This window comes from Falco punctatus, assembly GCF_963210335.1.
Source record: "Falco punctatus genome assembly, chromosome: 1".
In the NCBI taxonomy this organism is placed as follows: Eukaryota; Metazoa; Chordata; class Aves; order Falconiformes; family Falconidae; genus Falco; species Falco punctatus.
In genome coordinates this window covers 82256584-82277032 of record NC_137580.1, presented here as the reverse complement: position 1 = coordinate 82277032, position 20449 = coordinate 82256584, and the positions used below count along the sequence as shown (strand labels likewise).

The 20449-nt window shown below is 37.6% G+C and overlaps 1 protein-coding gene across 9 annotated transcripts in view; it reads right to left on the bottom strand.

The window, feature by feature from the left end:
* LOC308056225 (uncharacterized protein) overlaps window positions 1–20449 on the bottom strand; it is a 121440-nt gene that overhangs the window by 20592 nt on the left and 80399 nt on the right. For 4 of the 9 annotated variants that reach the window (XR_013924736.1, XR_013924737.1, XR_013924739.1 and 1 more), the window contains one exon: window positions 5951–20449. This exon is cut by the window's right edge. Coding sequence is in view for 4 of the 9 variants with exons in the window: in XM_080371245.1 (XP_080227371.1) it covers window positions 12278–12293; window positions 13283–13415; window positions 14188–14250; window positions 14468–14609 (354 nt within the window). In the remaining 5 variants the exon portion in view is untranslated. Of the gene's footprint in view, window positions 1–5950 lie in introns of those variants that run through there. The other 5 variants (XM_080371243.1, XM_080371245.1, XM_080371242.1 and 2 more) reach the window with 5 other exon arrangements.

Here is a 20449-nt window from a genome sequence, read left to right as displayed (position 1 = left end):
ATAAATATATATATAAAAAACCATTCTATACTACTCTCTGATTTGCTCATCAGTGTATTCTCACTCTGAATGGCCTTTCTTAACGAACCTTATAAATGTTCTTGGCGGCTAACTGGAAAATGTTAATCAAGGGTTTCATTTAACAAGGAGCTGCAAATTATCCAACTTGCTAAGTTTTCCAATAGCCATCTTTCGGATTTAATTATTGGCACCATTTTTTACCCACCACTCAGAGACAATGCTTTGGCTATTTTATAAATTGCATTATCAAGGATTTTTCATCACTGTAATAAATAATAATTCTGTTAAATTCTTACACAACATCACTCTAGTGAGCTATTAACAACTTCTTCATAGTTATCATTTCAATCAATACATCTGATAAGTATAATAATTTTTAATACAGAAAAATTACGCAAAGAGAGAAAAGCCCCAAGGGCCTTGCTGCAGCCACGAGAGGATTGTGTTGGAAACACATGTGGGAACAAAGCATGTCAGATTTAGAGCTCTAGTTGCAGCTCCTGTGACATGTTTGCAATCCAGGCCGATCGCAGTCTGACTATTTTCTCACTGAGCTTCGCACTCTTGTGTCGTTTCAGTGAGTACCACCTGTGGGATAGGTCATAATTATCACGTCAATGTGTGGGGTGAGAACTTTCCCTGTTCTCCTGCCCCTCTGAACTATATAATGCATTTAAATCAACAGAAAGGAAGGGCAGGCCAGGGGAGCTTTCATTAGACAAGCTCTTGGGACACATTTTTGTATCCCAGGCAGAAAGCAAATCGGGATTAGAAGTATATGAAGGTAATTTCAACTACTTAGCTCCTCTCATCAACAAAAGCAAGTTTTGTCCTGTGCTAGTAAGACATGCCAATGGGCTGTGGCCATGCCAGCCTGACACTGGTATATCCCTATGGCTACATCTACATCGAGAAGTGCACCTTCCACCACCCCTGCCCTCCTCCCAAGCAGTGCAGACTGGCTTCTGTCTGCTTTCCAAAAGCTTTGAAGATCACAGGTGAATCCAGACCTCTTCTGCATGGCTGTGGCCCTCAGAAGTTTTAATTCTTACTCTTTATTTGCATTTTCTTTTCTGCTTAATTTAGAACAGAAATGTGTTTTATAGTTTTATATAGCATGGAATCAAGGATTTACTCCATATCATGCCACGGGTGTGACCCAAGGTGCTGCTGTGGGCACTTACATGGGTCACAGGCCTGTTGAACTAACTTTGGAGACCTGCAAAGGTCAGAGACAGAGAGCCCCTGCCACAGGGTCCTTGTCATATCGATCTCCCAGATTGGGAAAGATCTCTAGTCAACCATCGCTAGACCAACAACTGAATTCTGCCCTGGAGAAAACCAGTTGGCTCAGACCAAAAAAGAGCCCAGGTACAAAGTACAAGTTGTCAAACAGAACTAAGATCCATCTGTGAGCCAAGTTTTTGGGTGATGCAGACCCCTGAATCAACAACTCGTTAGCTATTTGACAGAGTTGGATGATGTTTCAAAGATAAGATATAACGCTGTTCGCAACACAGTGCTTTCAAAAATAAGTGGCAATTCCCTTCAAATTGCTTGCTTTTTCAGAGTAGTGAAAAACTCTGAATGACTTTAGATGTTTGACTTTTAATGCTTTTTTAAAAATACTCATTTACATTTGTTGCATCTCCAAGACTTGCACTAAAATATAACCTATTACAAGAAAAAGTACTAAAGGCTATGAATTAAAAGAACACCAAATTGTAGTAAAACTTTTAAAATCTTATTAAAAAATACTTCTTACTGCTTCTATTGACATCCAACTATTCTTCAATCTACATTTATGGTTGTTTAATGTTTCAGGTCTGCTTCAGTTGAAATCTTACTGCAAAATAGTTGTAATAAATATTACCACATCACTGAAACAATTGTTTGGCAATTTTGGCTGGAAGCTTATTAATAGGTGGAAAGGAGATGAAATGATGCATTCTTAAAAGAAGCAATTACTTTCTCATATTTTGTTATTTTTTTTCTTCAATGTTGTACAAAGAAAAAGCATACTGAAATATGATCTAAAATTACAATCCTACCTGTGCTTTTCAGACTTTGAAAACCTCCATTTAAACCTCTAGTTATGGATTAATCTTTTACATAAAAAAAGGAACAAAATATGAAAAGTATTCATTGTCCATATGCAAGCATCTATAATTTTTATGTGTTAACCAGACATCTGACAAATTATTTGAGTATGATGTTCATAAAACCCCTGAAGATCTAACCTAAGTGAGTTATGAGTGAAAAGTTATAAGTGAGTTATAATTCAAAATTTAAATCCCAATGGGATTTGACAAGTGGATCTACAGGTTGCAACTATGTTAAACCGGCTCTAGAATTTTTTTCCAAACATCTTCCTGTATACTGAAATAATCTAAATAAAATAATTTTTAAAAAGTCTTCCACTGTAGTTTTAACTCTAGTTGTAAAGCACTGACTTCCAAAAGTTAAAATATTTGTAAATATTTATGCTAGAAAGGGAAATGTGCAATATACAAATGAACTCATCTCCTCCCTTTTATATAGCCTACATAACTAAAATTGCATTCACTGCTTCTTTACATTATTTACACCTTTATGGAGTAGATGTAAAACTACGAAACCAGAACTTTTTACATTTACATTTTACACAGGTGTAAAAATGGTTCACAACAGAAGTTGGTATCAGGTCATGGACACTGTGCACAGAATGAACACAGGAGAACTTTTGTAAGTGATTTTTCAAAATAACTTAACCACCCAGTGTGGACCAACTATAGGACCAAACAGAACCATCATTTCTTTACTTTTTTCAATTTACTCGCACCATTAGAGTACTCCTGCATAGTCTCTACTAATGTTTTAACTGGGTCTTGATGACATTCCAGTACATCAATTGTCTATAGATACATTATTACTTCTATTGCTAGAATGACAGCTTTATAATTTTTACTTCTTTTACACTACATCAGAGAAAGCTTCAAACTTTTAAACCGAGTTTTCAAAGAGAAAATGTGGATGGGAATAGATGAACACCTACAGCACCCAAATTTGAACAGCTGCTCACTCATAAAGAAAGAGAGCAGAACCCTTGCAGCTGTCTGAGATCAACGCGTGGATCAGGAGCTGGGGGCCGGGGAGACGGTGTGTCCTGAAGAAAGGGAGACGCGCGGGTGGCAGACATCTGTGCTACCAACAGAGTGAATCCAAGGCAATCTCTTGGGAATAGAATGTGTGTTCAGATCGTCTTAGAGGAGGAAAACGACGATACTCCCCCACAGGCTAGAGGGAGGTGTTGAAATTCTGCAACAAGGTGCTATTTGAGGCACTGTCCCATCTTCATTGTTTTTCTTTAGCTAGCTCACCTCCCTGACTAGTGTGATGTTTTCAGCATCATTCTGATGTCCCTTGGTATTACAGAACAGTTAGTGAGGTGTCTAACGTGGATCTTGTGGAATCTTCTGGGACCTGGTTCAAGCACCATGTCACTAACATTGTGACAGCTGATTGCCATTCATAGATTAGTCTGAAAACCAACTGAGCATTAACCTTTTGTTCAGTGTTGGTGCCTGGATTGTGCTTATTCAGAGCTTCCCTTCATCAAAAAAGAAGGAAATCTGATATCCTTGGAAATTCCCATGGGACAGAATGGGCTAACCAGGAAACAGAAAAAGCCTGAGGAATCTACTTCTGCCATAGGACATGGCAGTAATTTATGGAAAATGTGGGCTTTAGTGAAGCAGAATTTATATATTATTGGAGACAAACACCTACTAAAATTGAACAGCCACCCTCTTCAATTTTTTCTTTTCTGTCTCAATACAGCTGAAATGAATTTAATTTCTTTTTCTTTCTTCTTAATGACTAGGAATATGATTATCCCTCAGAGAAAAGCTTTCAACCAAACCACATGAAAGCACTTCTGCTGCGACACTGGTGTCTATGAACTATTGTTTGAGCATGTTAATGTGCTGCTGTAGCTATAGATAAGGATAGAAGTGTGTGGTCGGAGAGGCCAGAGTTGTTTGTGAAGACTCTTTGGGGACTAAGAAACAATCTATTCACTAGTATAAATCATGAGCTGTTAAAGTAAAAAAAAAATCTCCCTCACAGGGATGAAGAAATCACCAGATATCAATGGAATTACATTTGGTGCACTTATGTATTATTCAGTAGACAATAGCGAGTGTAGTAATTGATTTTGGAGAAGATAAGATTTGTCCAGATGAATCTTCTAAAGACAGTTAAAGTCTTTTTCACCCCATTAGTATCCCCAGCAGTAAAGCCATGGCCACAGGAAAGCACTGAAATGAAGTTTAAAAACCTCTGAGTCTGGATGGTTTAAGACATTCGTAGCAGTGCCGATGTAATATTTTTAATGTTTTTCTACCCAAAATCATCAAACTTTCTTATTATTTCTAAGTGTTCATTTTAATAAAAATTGACATAGTAATATCAGACAAATCCAATTTGGCTAGCCTTTCCTGGATGTTTAGAAGACATCTTCACCTGCAGGTAGTGTCTCTGCAACTTGTTTGCCTTTCTTCAGAAAAGCATGGATTTCCAAAAGAAATCTCTCTGTGGCTTTGCTCCTCTGTAATAAAAAACCTTCTGTCTTAAAGGGAGTCTCTTTTCCTCAGGGCTGAGTTACTCAGTATCGAACAGAATAACCCTCACTTTTCTAGTCCAATTTGTCAGATCTGATGTTTTTCTGTCATAATGAAAGCTAAGACTGAAATCCAGTTTTAAACAAAGCGTAGGAAAAGAAAAATCTACAAAGAAATTGACACTAAAGTCTGGTTTGATAGATAAGTACTGCAGACAATTATACCTGAGCTGTGGCAAACTGATTTCTTAATCCACTACCAGGTCCTAGAGAAGCTCTTTTCCCCCCTGCAATTTCTCCTTTTATTACCAAAAGTTTATTTCTCATTTCAGTTCTGTTTAGTGGACAAGAAATTATCTCTAGGCATGGAGAGACTATGCATAAATGGAGCAGCCACTTTTCTGCACAGGGAAATACAGACACTGAGGTATGGAGTCTACAAAGGTCTAGAACAGCCTAAATAGGATGTTTAAGAAATGCTGAGGGTGTTGGTGTTTCATACGCCTCGTTTGTGTCTGTGAAAATACCTGTTTAGCTCTGCTTCTAATTCATAACACAGCCATAGCTCATAATCTACTACTTCCTAAAGCTGTGCACCTCAACTAAGACTATTTTCCATTAAAAAAAAAAAAAGAAAGATTAATTCCGCTTGTCCACTCAGTAACAAAATGGCTAGGAAATTCAACAGAATTCCTAAGATTTAAGGCATAGTCCTTGTTATTCCTGAGGCTTGAACCAGTCTGTGTTGGTGGACTACCCTCAAAAACCTCCATGCTATGTACAGCACACTGAAATGTACAGAAGAGCAACAAACACCTAAATCCTCCCTTTTAGGGAGGGATAAACAATCCCTATAACTTAGTGAATGTGTACCTATTAAATTTGAGTATACAAAGTTAAGACTCACACACACCTTAAATATACCTGAATTAAGGGCTAAAGTCACTGTTATAGGACAACGATGTTGTGGGTTCGGGTCTGTTGTGCTAGATGAGGATGTGTGCTGGTCTCTCATAGCCCAGACAAATTCTCTAAAACTGCCATCTTTATTCCTGTATTTTGTGAGGTCTGATTGAGTAGATAAATTTTTCAGTTTTTACAAGACTGGCTTGAACTAACAGTGAAATAAGCAGAAAAAAAAGAGATTGAAATCTAGGATTACTCATGAAAACAAATTCCTTGCCACTCCCAAGGCTGATGTGTTTTTTTTTTTCATTACCTTTTCCCTGTCCTCAAGTCTCCTTCCAGATTTTTCTCCAGCATCCTTGCTTCTCAGAATACAACTACTGAAAAAGTACATTTGAGAATTTTTTTCTCTCTCTCAGCCTAAGCATTATATATACATTTAAAAATTCCAAGTTCTCTTGAAGATTTGTGTCAAAATAATTTCCCTGTGAATTTTCACATCTCAGCTTAGAGTGTGAATGTGCTGAATCAGAGCTTTTTATTCTTACTCTACCAATTCTCACTTCTTTGCTTCTCATTATTCTCCAAATTTACTAGCTTTACCATAGATGCAAAACTTTTGAACAGGATAAAAAAGAAAACAGAGAAACAAGATCACACTGAACATAAATATGTATCACAAATCAACCAATACCAGTCCACTCTCCTAGAAATACTAGTCTTTTTTTTTTCTTTTTTTTTTTTTTTTAGTTTGTTTTCATCGGCTCTCTTTTCTTCACAAGTACACTAATTTTGACAATGAAATTGTTTGAAAATGGGCATGGAAAGTTAAGATTTTAAGTTTGAATTGAAGGGTGATGTGGAGTTTTGAGAAAATTATACTTTTTGTTTCACAGTGTTCAGAGGACAGAACTGTCAAGAAAATCAGACAGCAACAGAGATGGGGCAAAGCAGAGAGAAAAAGAGTTAACAATAATTTCTCCTTACAACCATGGGTTTGCTGCTTTACGAGATGTGATTATTCAGCCCATCTCTAATTGTGATCCATGCTGAATGAGTGTTCATTTTTCTCTTTCAAACTAAATAACAAAATAACCTACATACTTGGCATTCATTATTGATTGTTACATTGCCATAAAACATTTGTGTTTCTGAGGAGTTTGTTTTCAGAGATTGTCTAAGAAATAAATGTCAGGCTGTGTCAATGGACAATCATCCAGACAAGTAATGCAAATTTCAAGCATCTTCTGACTCCCAGTGAGAAATTGCTCAAGCTTCTGCCTTCTGCTTATAGCAAATATTGAAGATGTTTCCAGCCTGTGATCTTTTTAAGGATGGATGTCCATTTAAAGGCAGTACTTGTGGCATTGTGCAAAATCTTTTATTATGGTTCTTGGCATATCTAGTGAACTGTTCTGTGAAGACTCACTCTTTCTATATATTGAAGTGAGCCTTTGACATATCACTGACATAAAAGATAAATAAATGTGAATAAAACTAATTCAAAGAAAGCAATGAATTTAAAAAATATGATCAAAGAAATAGCATGTAGGTAAGGACAATCTTAAGGTTACTAGTAAGTGCTGATTATTAAATTGTTTTTCTACCTTTTTTCTCTCAACTTCAGGAGAGCCTGTCTGAGGAGGGTGATAGATAGTGCAGATGAAATGGCATTCCCTGAGATCTCTGTGGTGCTTGCTACCTGAAATCAACACCCTCTCTGGCTTTCTGTTTCCCTGGCCTGAAACAGCCTTGGGGTCTCTGTTGGTTCTTGCCAAAATGTACCAGGACCTTCTCCTCTCCCTGGCTTCTTTGGTGATGGAGCTCTGGCATTGACTGCACTTCTCTAACAGCCACATGTCAAGGAGTAGAGACCAACATCTGCAGTCAGCATATGATTCCCCTGTTCAGCAAGTTGCCCCTATTCTGTTGTACCTTTCTCTTTGACCCCCAGCAGACTTTCTACCATCCCTGTCGGGCTGTCTTTGTTAATTTATGGGGCAGGACCTGCAGCATGCTGGCCCAGGCATTTGTTCACTGAGCTCAGAAGTTCCTACTTGGCCAAGATCAGGTTTCACCTCTTTTGCACCTTGATAGTCACACCAGATCTACTAGAAGTAAAGCCAAAGGGCTTCCTGCAGTCGTCCTCCCTGTTAGCTTTTAATAGTGACCCCGGAAACTCTCACAGGAGATAAGAGACTGTGAGTACATAAATATTTATACAATAGTCTGACATATCCTAAAAATAACTTGTAGCTATTCTGTGCTCCTACAAATCACTTAAGACTTAGAGGAATATGTAAACTATCCCTTACTCTTGGCTGTTGAGCCTTTTTTTTATCTGCATTAGCCACTGTGATTATACAAGTTTGCAGTTTTACTTAAGAGACAAAGGAGCCATTATTAGCAACAGATACGATTCTTTCACGTGCTCACATATACATGGTTAATGTGCACAGCAGCAAGTATATAAGACTTTTCAGAGAAAATAACATCAACAAAACCACAGAAGTTACCTCTACGATGGGCCTGCTAATCAGAGATGCATCTCCTGCATCCTTCACTTACATAAATGGTCCTCTTGTCTTAGTAGCACTTACCGGAGCAGTATGACTGTGTCCAACTCAAAGCCAACGGATCCTCAAGTGATGTTCATGATATACCTCCGTCCAGATCAAGACAGGTCTGTCATATCAACTTCTATCTAGTGCAGATCCGGTCTACAGAGGGCCACTTAAAACTGCCTTTAATTAAAGCAGCAAGTAACTGTGGTGGTTCAGTGAGGTCAATCAGAAGATAAGGACTTTGGCAATCAAAGTAGGAAAGTATTAAGAATTAGTCACAGCATCAGTCCTTTGAGAACTCTGAGCGAATTGCTCCCCATTACCCTGGCAGGTTTGAGGGTCTGATTCTGTCTTGTCACAAATGGTATTTGCAAAATACTTAACCTGCTTAACCAATACTTACTGATTTGCAGTATGCTGGGAAGGGTAACAACTCAGCAGGATGCAAGAATCAAAGACAACAGAAAAAATCTAGGTCACTGGGACATGACGGCACCAGTCAAGGTTATTTGCATGTTCCCTGATTTCAAAAAACTTTTTGGTGTACAGAAACACAGGAATAAGGAGCCCGGCCACCCTCCTACCGTGTAATTCGTGTATGTTCTGTGTGCTAGCCTGGCTGTTCAAGCCAGCTCTCAGTTTCAGCTCCTGCCTACGAACATGACAAAAGTCAGTGTACGCTCTTCATTCCGTCAATATGTGTTACAGCACTTCTGACTCTTTGCTTTTCTTCTCCACTTTTCTTTCTGTTTCTCCTCTCTAGAATTCTGTTTTGGCAGAGTTCATGCGACCCAGTACAACAAAATTTATTGAATTTCATCCAGTATTATTTCCCTACTATCTCCTTTTGTACTCCATCATATACAGTCTACAGATTTTATACATAATACTGTGCTCATTCAAATAAGACATTTTTCTCAAAGAAATTCTTTTTATCATCTATGTAAATTGGAAATTGAACAACTAAGATAAAAAATCTGACGAAGACCACAGAAAGGAAAATAGAAATTAGTTTATCTACCAAATGTTTCAACAAATCCAAATAAATGTTTCCTATAAGAAATCAAAGTAAATTTTAAATGAAGTAACATCTTAAATTAAGGAAACAAACTGTAGGTTTTGAGTCTGCCAGATATTTATTTTTTTTTGCCACAGTAGTTCAGATAGATATTGTAAGTTAAGAAATTCTTCCAGTGAACCTGAATCTTATAAATGATTTTGTGGCATTTTTTGCCAAGAGAATGCAAGTGAAAGGTTATGGCTTAGTCTACAATCAAGCTTGATTTACTTAGCTTTCTAAACACTGAGGTTACAGACCATATATTTATTTCCCTACACCCCAAATTTGAACAAACTGCATGTGGAAAATTAATAAAGAAAACATCTCTGACTTTCTATGTACTTGCCCAATTTTACTCTTCAAGCATGTTTTTTGTGAGGTTCATCTGATCACTGTAACATTAGAAGTGAAGCAGTGCTGGATCAGAGGCTGCAGCAAAAAGGAGGAGGTACTGGGTGAATGCAGGCAGTCATACATTCAGAGCTCCAGAAAATAAGTGTTATGTTGCATATTACATGTACAAGACAATGAAGTCTACATATATTTTCACATGATTGTGCATGTATAATCACAGAACTTTTTACGTTGGAAAGAACTTCAAGATCATCAAATCCAACCATTAACCCAGCACTGCCAAGTCCACCACTAAACGATGTCGCTAAACACCGCATCTACACATCTTTTAACTATCTCCAGAGCTGTGTACATAACCCATACCTCAATATAAGGTGTTTTAAAATTGTCTTTAATGGTATCTGTACTGGATTCTTCCATTTATGTGTCCAAAGTAATGCTGTGTTTCAATGAGCTACTGCTCTGTACTACGTGGTGGGAACAGCTGATTTCACATGGTCACTGCATGCATGCATGTTTGAACGTGTAACACTTCACATTTACGTTTTCATTTATTACTGCTGAACAGGAAAATTGAGTCAGTAGTTTAGATATAGTAAAGAAAGCCATTTTGGAAGATTATTTAAATGAAATATAAAGTGCTGAAATATTTGACCCTTTTCATTTATTTAACTCTACAAGGCTAGTTTAAGATCAGTAATGTCTGAGAGAGCTGCCTTCCATTCCAGGTACTGCTTGAGTATGAGTAAATGCTCATGTCCATTTTCTTTATGACTGCTAGATGACAACCTTAGGAAAAAGAAGTGTTTCTAATGAAGAAAGATAAAACACTGACTGACCTCTCTGTATATGTCAAATGACAATAATCAGGCTTTTGCAATAAGCCTGTAAGAATGAAAACAACTTAAACATACCCTTGTCAAGACAAAGATAAGCTTTTAAGGGGCAGAGGGTACGGGGAGAAGGAAGGTAGTAAGAGTTGAATTTAGGTGTGTATATCAGTAACCTCAAAGTCATTACTGACCTTTCTGTAGGTTAAAAAAATCAGAACGATATTCTAAATTTCAGCCTACAAACAGCCTCTATAGAAGTATTCCAATTTATATCATTGATAGCAGCCCCAAGACATGTCCTCTGAATTTTAATGCAGCTCAGACTCTGGAAACAGGACCTGTAACAGTAATATAATTTTATTAATCAGGCTGTGCTCTGCTTGATAAACCTGTTTATAATTTGCCTGTAAGCAGTCTGAGCTCTGCATGGGGCCATTCGATTTTTCAGCTAAGTCAGCCACTGAGGAAAGCAGCTGTTTCAAAGGCCAGACTGCCAGGGAGCCAGCAAGGACCAGTACAGCCTGTGCAGCCCTTTCCTGGTTTGGCAGGATGCCCCCCGACACCCAGGCTGCAGGAGGTCTCCCAGCCCGCAGCCTCATGGCTGGTTTGTGCCTCTGCTCCCACTGCTGCTTGGTCAGGATGGAGCTCCTCAGAAAGCTGAAAGCAAACACAATATGTATTTTCTTTTTCTACTACATAATTTTTTCAGGAACAAAAAGCTTACTTTTATTCTTTTGGCCTGAACCCCGTGGCCCATACCCCTACCATGAATCCCAGATCATACAGAGCTCAAGCCCTAATTTTTAGTGTCAAATCAAAGGCAATTCTACTCTTTCATATCCTTTAAAGCTCTGTTTTCCACCTGACTTTTACTCCCCATGCAGCTCAGCTCTTAGCATAAATGAAAAACAGTGTTTTAAGACTTTCCACTTTAAAGAGCACAGAATTGGCAGACTGGCATCTAGATAAAGCTACAAACCTCAAGGACACATTCAAGTTGCAAGAGGTGAATGAACACCCAGTAGAAGGTGATAATAGATTATGAGGCAGAAAATGTCAGAATAATTACATCAGGATCCTCTTATGGCTTCCTTGACTTTTTTGGGTTTTTTAAACTTCAACTTGCCTTTCACTTGTTTTCTTCCCCATACTCGGAAATTAAAAACATGATTTTAAAGCCAAGAAAGCAATTGGAAACTGCTCATACTGTTAGTATTTTATGTCTTGTTATCGGAATGAGTGCCACAAAAAAAAAAAAAAGATTGCATTTTCAAATGACAGTATACGGACTTCAAGATGTTTATAATTAACTCTTATAGAACTCTGTAAAAGTAGAGAACAAAGTAAAATAACTGTTGTGTATCAGGCAGGGATAGTCAGAATATAACTGCAGAAATATTTTTTTTTTCTCTGACAGAGTAATGTACAATAGAAAACCAAACAACTATCTCCAGAAAATTTTGTCTTGGGGATACTGAGCTGAAGCATATGACTAACAGGCTGTTTTTGAAGATAAGCATGTTGTTCTTTCCTTTCTGGCAAAAAGATGAACTAACAACAGTCTTCACTTCTGGTGAGGCTGTTGTGAGCTGAATGCTCAGGTTCCTCACTTCCCTGCTAGTCCCACAGCCAGGGAAAATGTCTGCAGAAACAGTTTCATTCACCAGCTACTCCAAAATCAGATGACTTCACCCCACAGCATTTTTCAGCAGGGCTGAGGCTTTCTTCTGCAAGCCTAGAGGCCACTGACCTGCAAAGTCTGTTCATGCCAGCCTTGGAGCAGCAGGTCCTTCACTGCCCAACTCAGCCAAGGTTCCCACTGTTGCCCTAGAAAACATTGATCTGTTTGAGTTCTGTTCCTACATTAGAGTCTATTGTCCCAAGGCAGAATCCAGAATATGACCAAAATTTGAGTACTGCATCATGAAATGAGGCTTTTTTAAACTGAAATTATCCTACAGGGGTGATAAAAAAGATTCAATGGAAAGATCATTTTACTACCAGAAAATTCTTCCAGAGATGTGATTTTGACTGTTTCCTCTATGTAAGTGAGGAATATTGCAAAAACTTGCTCTCACTTCCTGGAATAAACTTACTGAATGCTATATTACAATGGCATTCAGCAATATATGCATGAAAATACTATGTAAAGAGAAAAAAGTAATCTATATTTTGCCATGGCTTGTTGAAATAAGTAGCCTTTTTGCCTAACCAAATGCAAACAGCTTGCCTACGGTTACTGTTTCACACAAAATTCTGCAATCCTTATCCAAGTGCTAAGTAACTCCAGGAAGAGCTTGCCTGAAGCCCCTGTGGAAGCTATCTCAGGCAGAAAGGGGCCAGGGGACACAGGTGTCACATCCAGTACCTAGGCAACAACACTGTCTTCAGCACCTTTGGGCCAAAATTCCCTGGCCATAATTTGCCACAGCTTTTGAGTGTGCCCCACAGCATCACAGAAGTTAATGAGGAACACCGAGGGAACAAGTCCTTGGGATTACTTTGCCCTACCCATGGGCTGCAGTCTACACCTCAGTCCTGATGACTTCCCACCACTTCCCCAGCCTGCTAACACAAAGTGCAGTTCATCATCTTTGCATGTAGTGCATGACTCTATAAACTTCAGCAAACCCTTCTTTTACAGGTTTCTGCCAGCAAGCACACTGGCTAGAACAGGTAAATACTATTTAATATTCCTAGTAAGGGATCATGATGTGAGAGGGTGCAGCTGGAGCTAATCTTTGCTTATTCTACACATGTAAAAGTATGGAATAAGGTAAACAAGGAAGAAGTAAAAGCCAAGTCACCTCTTGGTTGGAGGGCCAAACTGCAGTAGATCAGTTCCCTGACTTCTGGAGCAGTTTGATGCTGGCCTGACATTTCTAATAAGGAACAACAACCAAATAACCAGATCTGCCTGAGAACCCACCAGGATGGCACTCACCAGTAAATAAGGTCCTGTGACCTTTTCCAGGATGAAGAGCACAGATCTCCACTATTGCGAGCCCTCCATGTGGTACCTACACCTCTGCACTCCTCTTTGGGGGTGCCCTCACTTAACCTGTGGCGTGTCTGATCTAACAAGGAAGCAGAAAAAATGCCATTGAACAATTGTTTTTACAACAGGACTTGGCAGGCCTGTTTCCGTTTAATATCAGTAACAAACCTTATATTGATATTTGTGGAAAATTAGTTATATCTGAAAATACTACCCTGGGATTCATGGGAAACAAAACAAAAATAAGAACCACTATAACAGTATTTTTACAGCCCATTAATATCCACTTCTAGATTTCCTTTGTAATTCCACACTATCCTTTCTTTCTCTACTATTCAGTATTCCTATTCCAAGACAGATGATATAATTTTAAAACAAAAATATTACAACCTTACAGTGAAAAACTTTCTTAACAATAACTTCAAAATTATTTGTTGTTCAGTATATTTATCATTAGCAGGGTATATTTATTATGAGCAATCATTTATTGGCATGATTGGATTAATCTCTATCGTTTTCTTTCATAAATAACTCTTCTTAAGTATCAAGAAAATATAATTAATCTATTTTTATTAAGGATAGCATTCTCAGATATTTGTTTTCTGTTAAAAAAATCTGGGATGACAAGTGAAAACTTAAAAATGCTAAAATAAGGACTTAGAAATAGCAGGCTTTACATATATGGCTTTGCCCGAAGTGTTTGTCTTTATTGTGCTTTAATATGTGGCTATAATTCTTAACAAGGAAAGAGAATAACCTTCTAGAGAGCAGACAGACCTCACTGCAGTGGATCAGGCATAGGCTTGTGTGGTTAAAACCAGAAGAACTACTGTTTTTCTACAGATACTCAGTGAGTATTTTTTCTGTGTTCTCGTTAGTGGGCTGTTTCAAGAAAAGCAAGCAGTCTGCCTGTGCTGGCAAGAAAGAGAAAAGCAAATGGGCAAATGGGGAAAAGAAGTTGGGTTTTTTTCTTCCCTGACCAGAAAGCAGCCTGTTTGGTTTTGCAATCAGGTCAGGAGTAAGTCTGTTTTACAACACAGGTAATCACCAAGCAGCCAGAGGTTCCCAGCAGCGACCCCAGGGACTGCTTGTGCGTTATCAGGAACTGAAGAAAGGTGTGTCATCACATACCTGTGGTGGCAGGGTCACCTGCGGCTGGATGCACACAAGGCATGTAAGCAAATGGCACTGCTTTCTGCAAAATACGCCAGAAAATATGGCTATTTGAAACTGAAGATTTACTGCTGGGTTTCTCGTCTTCAAAAGAATCCATGAACAAAGTGCATATTATGTGCTACTTTCTGTCAACCTGGAGGAAATGAAGTAAAATGTGAGAAGATTTTCACATATAAATACATGGGGCTTTTTAACAATTTACATGTTTCTTTTTCCCCTTAGACATATTTCTTTGTCTTTTTATTAAATACATAAAGGTAAACGTCTTTGTTCACCACCTGTCTACTCATTACTTGCTTACTGGATACATTGCAGTTAAGTGGAATTTTAAAATAATTTTACAGAAAGAAAGCAAGTGGCTTTATATTTTATTATCAAGATGGTTTCCCAGCCACAAAGGACAGCATGGGAGGATGGACAGAACTATCTAGTGGGCAAGTAAAATAAGAACACCATTTTTAGCTAGCAGCTTAGTGAGTATTGGGGAGGACTGAGACTGAAAGGCAAGGAGGAAAGATGGCCTTTGGTATAGTAGAGGGAATTCAGAGGGAAGGAATGACAGGGCCAGAGGAAGGAGCTATAAATTCTTTTGACAACTTCAAAGCAAGCAGAGTTGAGGGGAGGAGATGTATACATGAGTTTGCCTTTTACTGCACTGTATTAATTTTCACAGTCTTTTTCAGTTATGCCCTACTTATTTTCTATCTGTAAATACATTACCAGCCCAGAGATCCCAATTACTGTGGGAATCGCAGAGGTTCCAATTACTAAGGAAACTTGTTAAAATTTCTTTTCTAAACACACATATGATGCTGAGACACTTGAGATCCCAAGCAAAATGGAAGGTTGAAAATAGTGCAGATTACAGCGTTTGTAGGATTCAGAACATTTACATGCACATCTATTATCATGTTTAAGTTGCACATCAATTCATTTTAATATATTGGCAAAAGAAAAGTACATGAGGTATGGCATTCAGATAGAAGGTCAGTCAGCAAAACAGGTGATTGGTGCTTTTTCTTATCTCTATTGAATGTGGAAGGAGGCGTTGGAAAAGGTAGTGAACACGCTTCCCTTTCCCCCTCTGTTTTCCATAAAATGTGGAGAAAACCCATAAAAAGATGTTCATACAGTATCCTGGTTTCTGTGCAGATCCCTACTTATGGTTTAAACAATAGATATTAAATTAAGGTTTTTCTAGCAAGTACAGAAAGAGAAAATGTATTCTATATTATTTAAATGCTGTTGCATAAAGAATGTATGATTTATGTTGAAACAGGTAAAATGATACAGATCAGACTCCCTCGTGTGACTCTCCATGACTGCACAGGAGCTCTTTCTTCCCTTACCTGATGTCTCAGAAACCTCTGTGCTGCTGTCCAGTTGTCTGGCAGAACTGGCCCAGGGTCAGAGCTGAGGGAAGAGATCTGTAACTCTCCTTTTGCGTTACAAATGGCTGTAGATTTGTCTCTAAGAGCAGCAGTGAAACAGAACAGCTTGCTGATTGGCAAAATGGGTAAAGAATAAATGACAATAAGGAGAGAAAACCAGAAATAAGTTATACATTGGTTTTTAAAATGAGTTATATGTACATTTATGTACATACATATAGGTGTGTATACATATACACATACATCAAATATATACCATTAGCTGGGCAGGTGCTTACAATAAGATGAAATGAATAGTAGGATTTGAGGGGAGAGTTCTACTGTGAAAATCATGGAGAAAGTTTGGATAACAGAAATACATCTACTGGAATAAATTGCATTACTCCCTGCGTTTTTTAAACTGTACAAGAAAAATACGTGAATACTCAGTATTGAAGAAACTTGTACAGTGAGTTCAAGTTCAAATCTGTACAAAAGCTTGTACAGAACAAGAAACTTAATGTAGTTCTAATGATTTTGTTTACCTAGAATCACAGAATCATAGAATCATTTAGGTTGGAAAAGACCTTTGAGATCATCAAGTCCAACCATTAACCTCGGGCTGCCAAGTCCACCACTAAACCATGTTGTTAAGCACTTCATCTATGCATTTTTGAACACCACCAGGGATGGTGACTCAGCCACTTCCTGGACAACCTGTTCCAGTGCTTGACCACCTTTTCAGTGAAAAAAAAATCCAAATATCCAATCTAAAACTCTCCTGAAGTAACTTGAGTCCCTTTCATCTTGTCCTATCATTGGTTACTTGGGAGAAGGGACCTAACCCGCCGCCCCCCGCCCCCCCCCCCTCCTCCTACAACCTCATTTCAGGTAGCTGTAGAAAGCAAGATGGAACCATTAAATTAAACCTGCAGGTGGTGGCTAATTTAATTCATCTGTCAGTGGGGCTTCAAACTGAGTTGGCATTGGGTAAATATGTGACTCAGCCTGACATTAACAGCTCGACTCCTCTGCACTGGGGAAGAATGGTCATCCTTGTTTGATGAGATACAGAAAGCACTTTCTAATGTTTATCTTTTCTATGTCAGCGGAAATGCACAAGTTGGCAAGCATTCACATGTAATTCATACCAACTACAGAGCAATAGGCCTGAACTGTTGTTGCTCTGAATTTCTAAATATTTAAAATCTAAAGATTTAATAGATTTTTATAGAATGATTGTGTACCATAAAAAGACTAAAATAACTTCCACCTATTTCACGGTAAGAGACACAAAAATAATTTCATTTCTGTTCCTGCCTTTCAGTGCTGAATCAATTAGACTGTATAGACTCATAGAATCATTTAGGTTGAAAAAGAATTTAAGATCATTGTGTCCAAACATAAAACTAGTGCTGCCAAGTTCACCACTGAACTGTTTCCCTAAGTGCCACATCTACCCATCTTTTAGATACTTCCAGGGATGGAGACTCAAGCACTTCCCTGGGCAGCCTGTTCCACTGCTTGACCTCACTTTCAGTGAAGAAATTTTTCCTAACGTCCGATCTAACCCTCCCCTGGTGCAACTTGAGGCCATTTCCTCCTGTCCTGTCACTTGTTACCTGGGAGGAGAGACCGACCCCCACGTGCCTACAACCCCCTCTCAGGCAGCTGTAGGCAGCAATAAGGCCCCCCCGAGCCTCCTTTTTCTCCAGGCTGAACACCCCGGTTCCCTCAGCCGCCCCTGCCAAGACTTGTGCTCCAGACCCCTCACCAGCCTCACTGCCCGTCTCCGGACACTCTCCAGCACCTCAGTCTCTTTTGAAGAGAGGAGCCCAAAATTGTACCTCTTTCTTATCTGTGCCATTCGTAGGGAGGTATCAAAGAAAATTGTTAGTTACTGAATATCTGTTTTGTTTTCTTGTAGACAATATCACCTACATGACTGAGTCCAGACTGAAGAGGAATGGAAAGTGGAAAATTTAAGAAATGGGTTTTTCAGTCTTTATGACTGACAGTCATAAGGTGTTTATGATTCCATCTGTATGACCACAATATCTCTTTGGGTTTTGTCTAACAACATGATGGTCTTACAGTAAATCAGGGACAAACCTAAAACTTTTTTTAAGATTGTGATCAATTATTAGGGACCTTGTTATCAACAAATGCATCTGGAAAACAAAAAGTGATTTTCAGTATTATGCTTATATCAGATCTCATCATTTGTGGGGAGGGTCATGGGGTTCTTGTTTAAGCTTTCAAATGCATATAATGATATATTGTTCCTCATAAGTTAAAAATAAGTTTTGTGGGGTTTTTAGCATAAAATTAATGTTGGAAATTGAAGCTTTAACTGGGAAAAAGAAGTATTATTTGACAAATTTTATCTATGATTGCTTAAGAATGTGCTTCAGTGTAATGTAGAATTAATGGAACATTGAAGTGATAGTCTTGTGCTCTTAGCAGTGCAAGAGCATCAGAGAAAGCATTTTGTATCATCCTCCATGATTGTAAATGCCTTTTCTGTTTCCTGTACTTATTTTAAACAGTTGGTACTAAATACCATATGGATAAGGAAGAACATTTAAAACATATTTAGTATAAACTTTCCCAGTGACCCTAGTGAGACATGCTGTGAATCTCTTGGGGTCTTCTAGTCTCCTTGGAAAGATCATATTTCTTATATATTTCACCTGCTTAATGCTTTGAAGTGATAACTTAAATAGTTAGAGCTCAGCTGTGTTCATAGATTTTAATGATTAAAAAACGATTGCTTCCATTGCCAATATGTTTCATGTTGGCGTTCTCATTTGAAAACACAAGTTGAATCAGCATTGGAATGGAATTATTCATTGTGACATGGAAAAAAATTGCATTGCCTGTCTATATATATTTCATTGTCTACAATATACAGAGAAAAAAAAAGTAGAAAACTTTAGTATAAATGGAGAAATTCAGTTTTCAGTGTTAGCTATAATGACAGTTTATTGCCAGAATAAACTTTTGAACTCTGAGAAACATAACCTATGAAATTCTACTAACTAAAGTACAATAATTAAGTGAATAAGGAATCTAGTGACAGCATTGGAACCTTGGCAGAACATCAGAAGCTCAAAAAGCGATTATTTTTTTTTTTTTAAGAAAAATAATGCACTGATTTTAAAACATAACCCTATTAATTCCATTCATTAGTATTTAATCAATAAACCCTTCAACTGGAATCAGAAGTTTAAAAGGACTGACTTTCTTTAAATACTCTTCTTATTCCACTTGAAAAATTAAGACAGGAAGTTTTGAACATGTGTCTGTATTGTAATGAAATGTGGTTTCTCTTAAATGGGCATGTCTCTGTAACTAAATACTGATAATCACAACTTATGTCTATGTGTAATAATAGCCTTGTCAAATCTCTCTCTTTCATGATATAAATGTGTCATAAACAACTATCAATATATCAGAGCTCCACAAATCCTGTACACCATAATTCATTCTCCAACTTTTGTGAAATTCTGGCATCGATGATTAATATTGTTTTAGAATAGCAGCACAATCATCTTTTCCAACAATGTACTCCATGTTATTTAAGGAATCATTGGAATATCCCCTAAGTTTAAAGTCTGAATTGTCTCTGTGATGACAGATTTTTTCTGAAAAAATGTAAACCGCAGCTGTAAATCTTATTAGAAGTGTGCTGTCCGTTCTCAAAATGAGTGAATTTCTGAGGTGCTAAACCTGAAATACCATTATTTATTCCATAAAAATAAATATAACAAATATGCAAACAGATATATTGGGTGAGAGAACAATATTAGACCTTTACATCTCTAAAATATTACAATTTGTTGTTGTTGTTGTTGTTGTTGCTATGACAGTCATTTAGTTCCTTTGCACTAAGATGTTTTATTGACTGGACTCAAGCAAATTTTGAAGAGAAGAAAATGGAAAAGTATTTTTGGAAAATAGGTTAAAAACTTGAATTCTTATTTATTATTGAAATCATTTTTTAGGCAGGTCTGAGTAGAATTAAATGTTTAACTTGATATTTTTAGTCAATATATCCATAGATGTGAATTAAATTTACATTAATTTTCCTGCAAATAACATTTCTAGACTTATTTTTCTAGGACATAGGAAAAGGACTATGTATTAAGAAACAGCTGCCTCACAGGTCTATTTTATGAGGCTAATATAGCTAACTTTAACAATCAGTTTATAAATTCATTGTTACTGGTTTTGTCATAACTTATAAATATAAAAAATATTTCTGCCTCTAAAGCTTTAGTTGTCCTGGTGGAACATAAATTAAATATAACATGAACTTCCATTAATTACCTGCTGACTTCTTTATTGGTAACAGAATATGCAACGCTTAGGAAAAAACACCGTTACATAAGGGCAATGTATTCTGACTGGTTAAGTGGCTTGAAAGATATCATTGATAGAGAAATACATATATATTTATGGAACATTTGTACTGACTTTATAAACATGATATAATGGATAAAATGACAGCAGAATGTGATGACAGATGAATGTGTTAAATACAACAGGATTAGCATATGCCTTT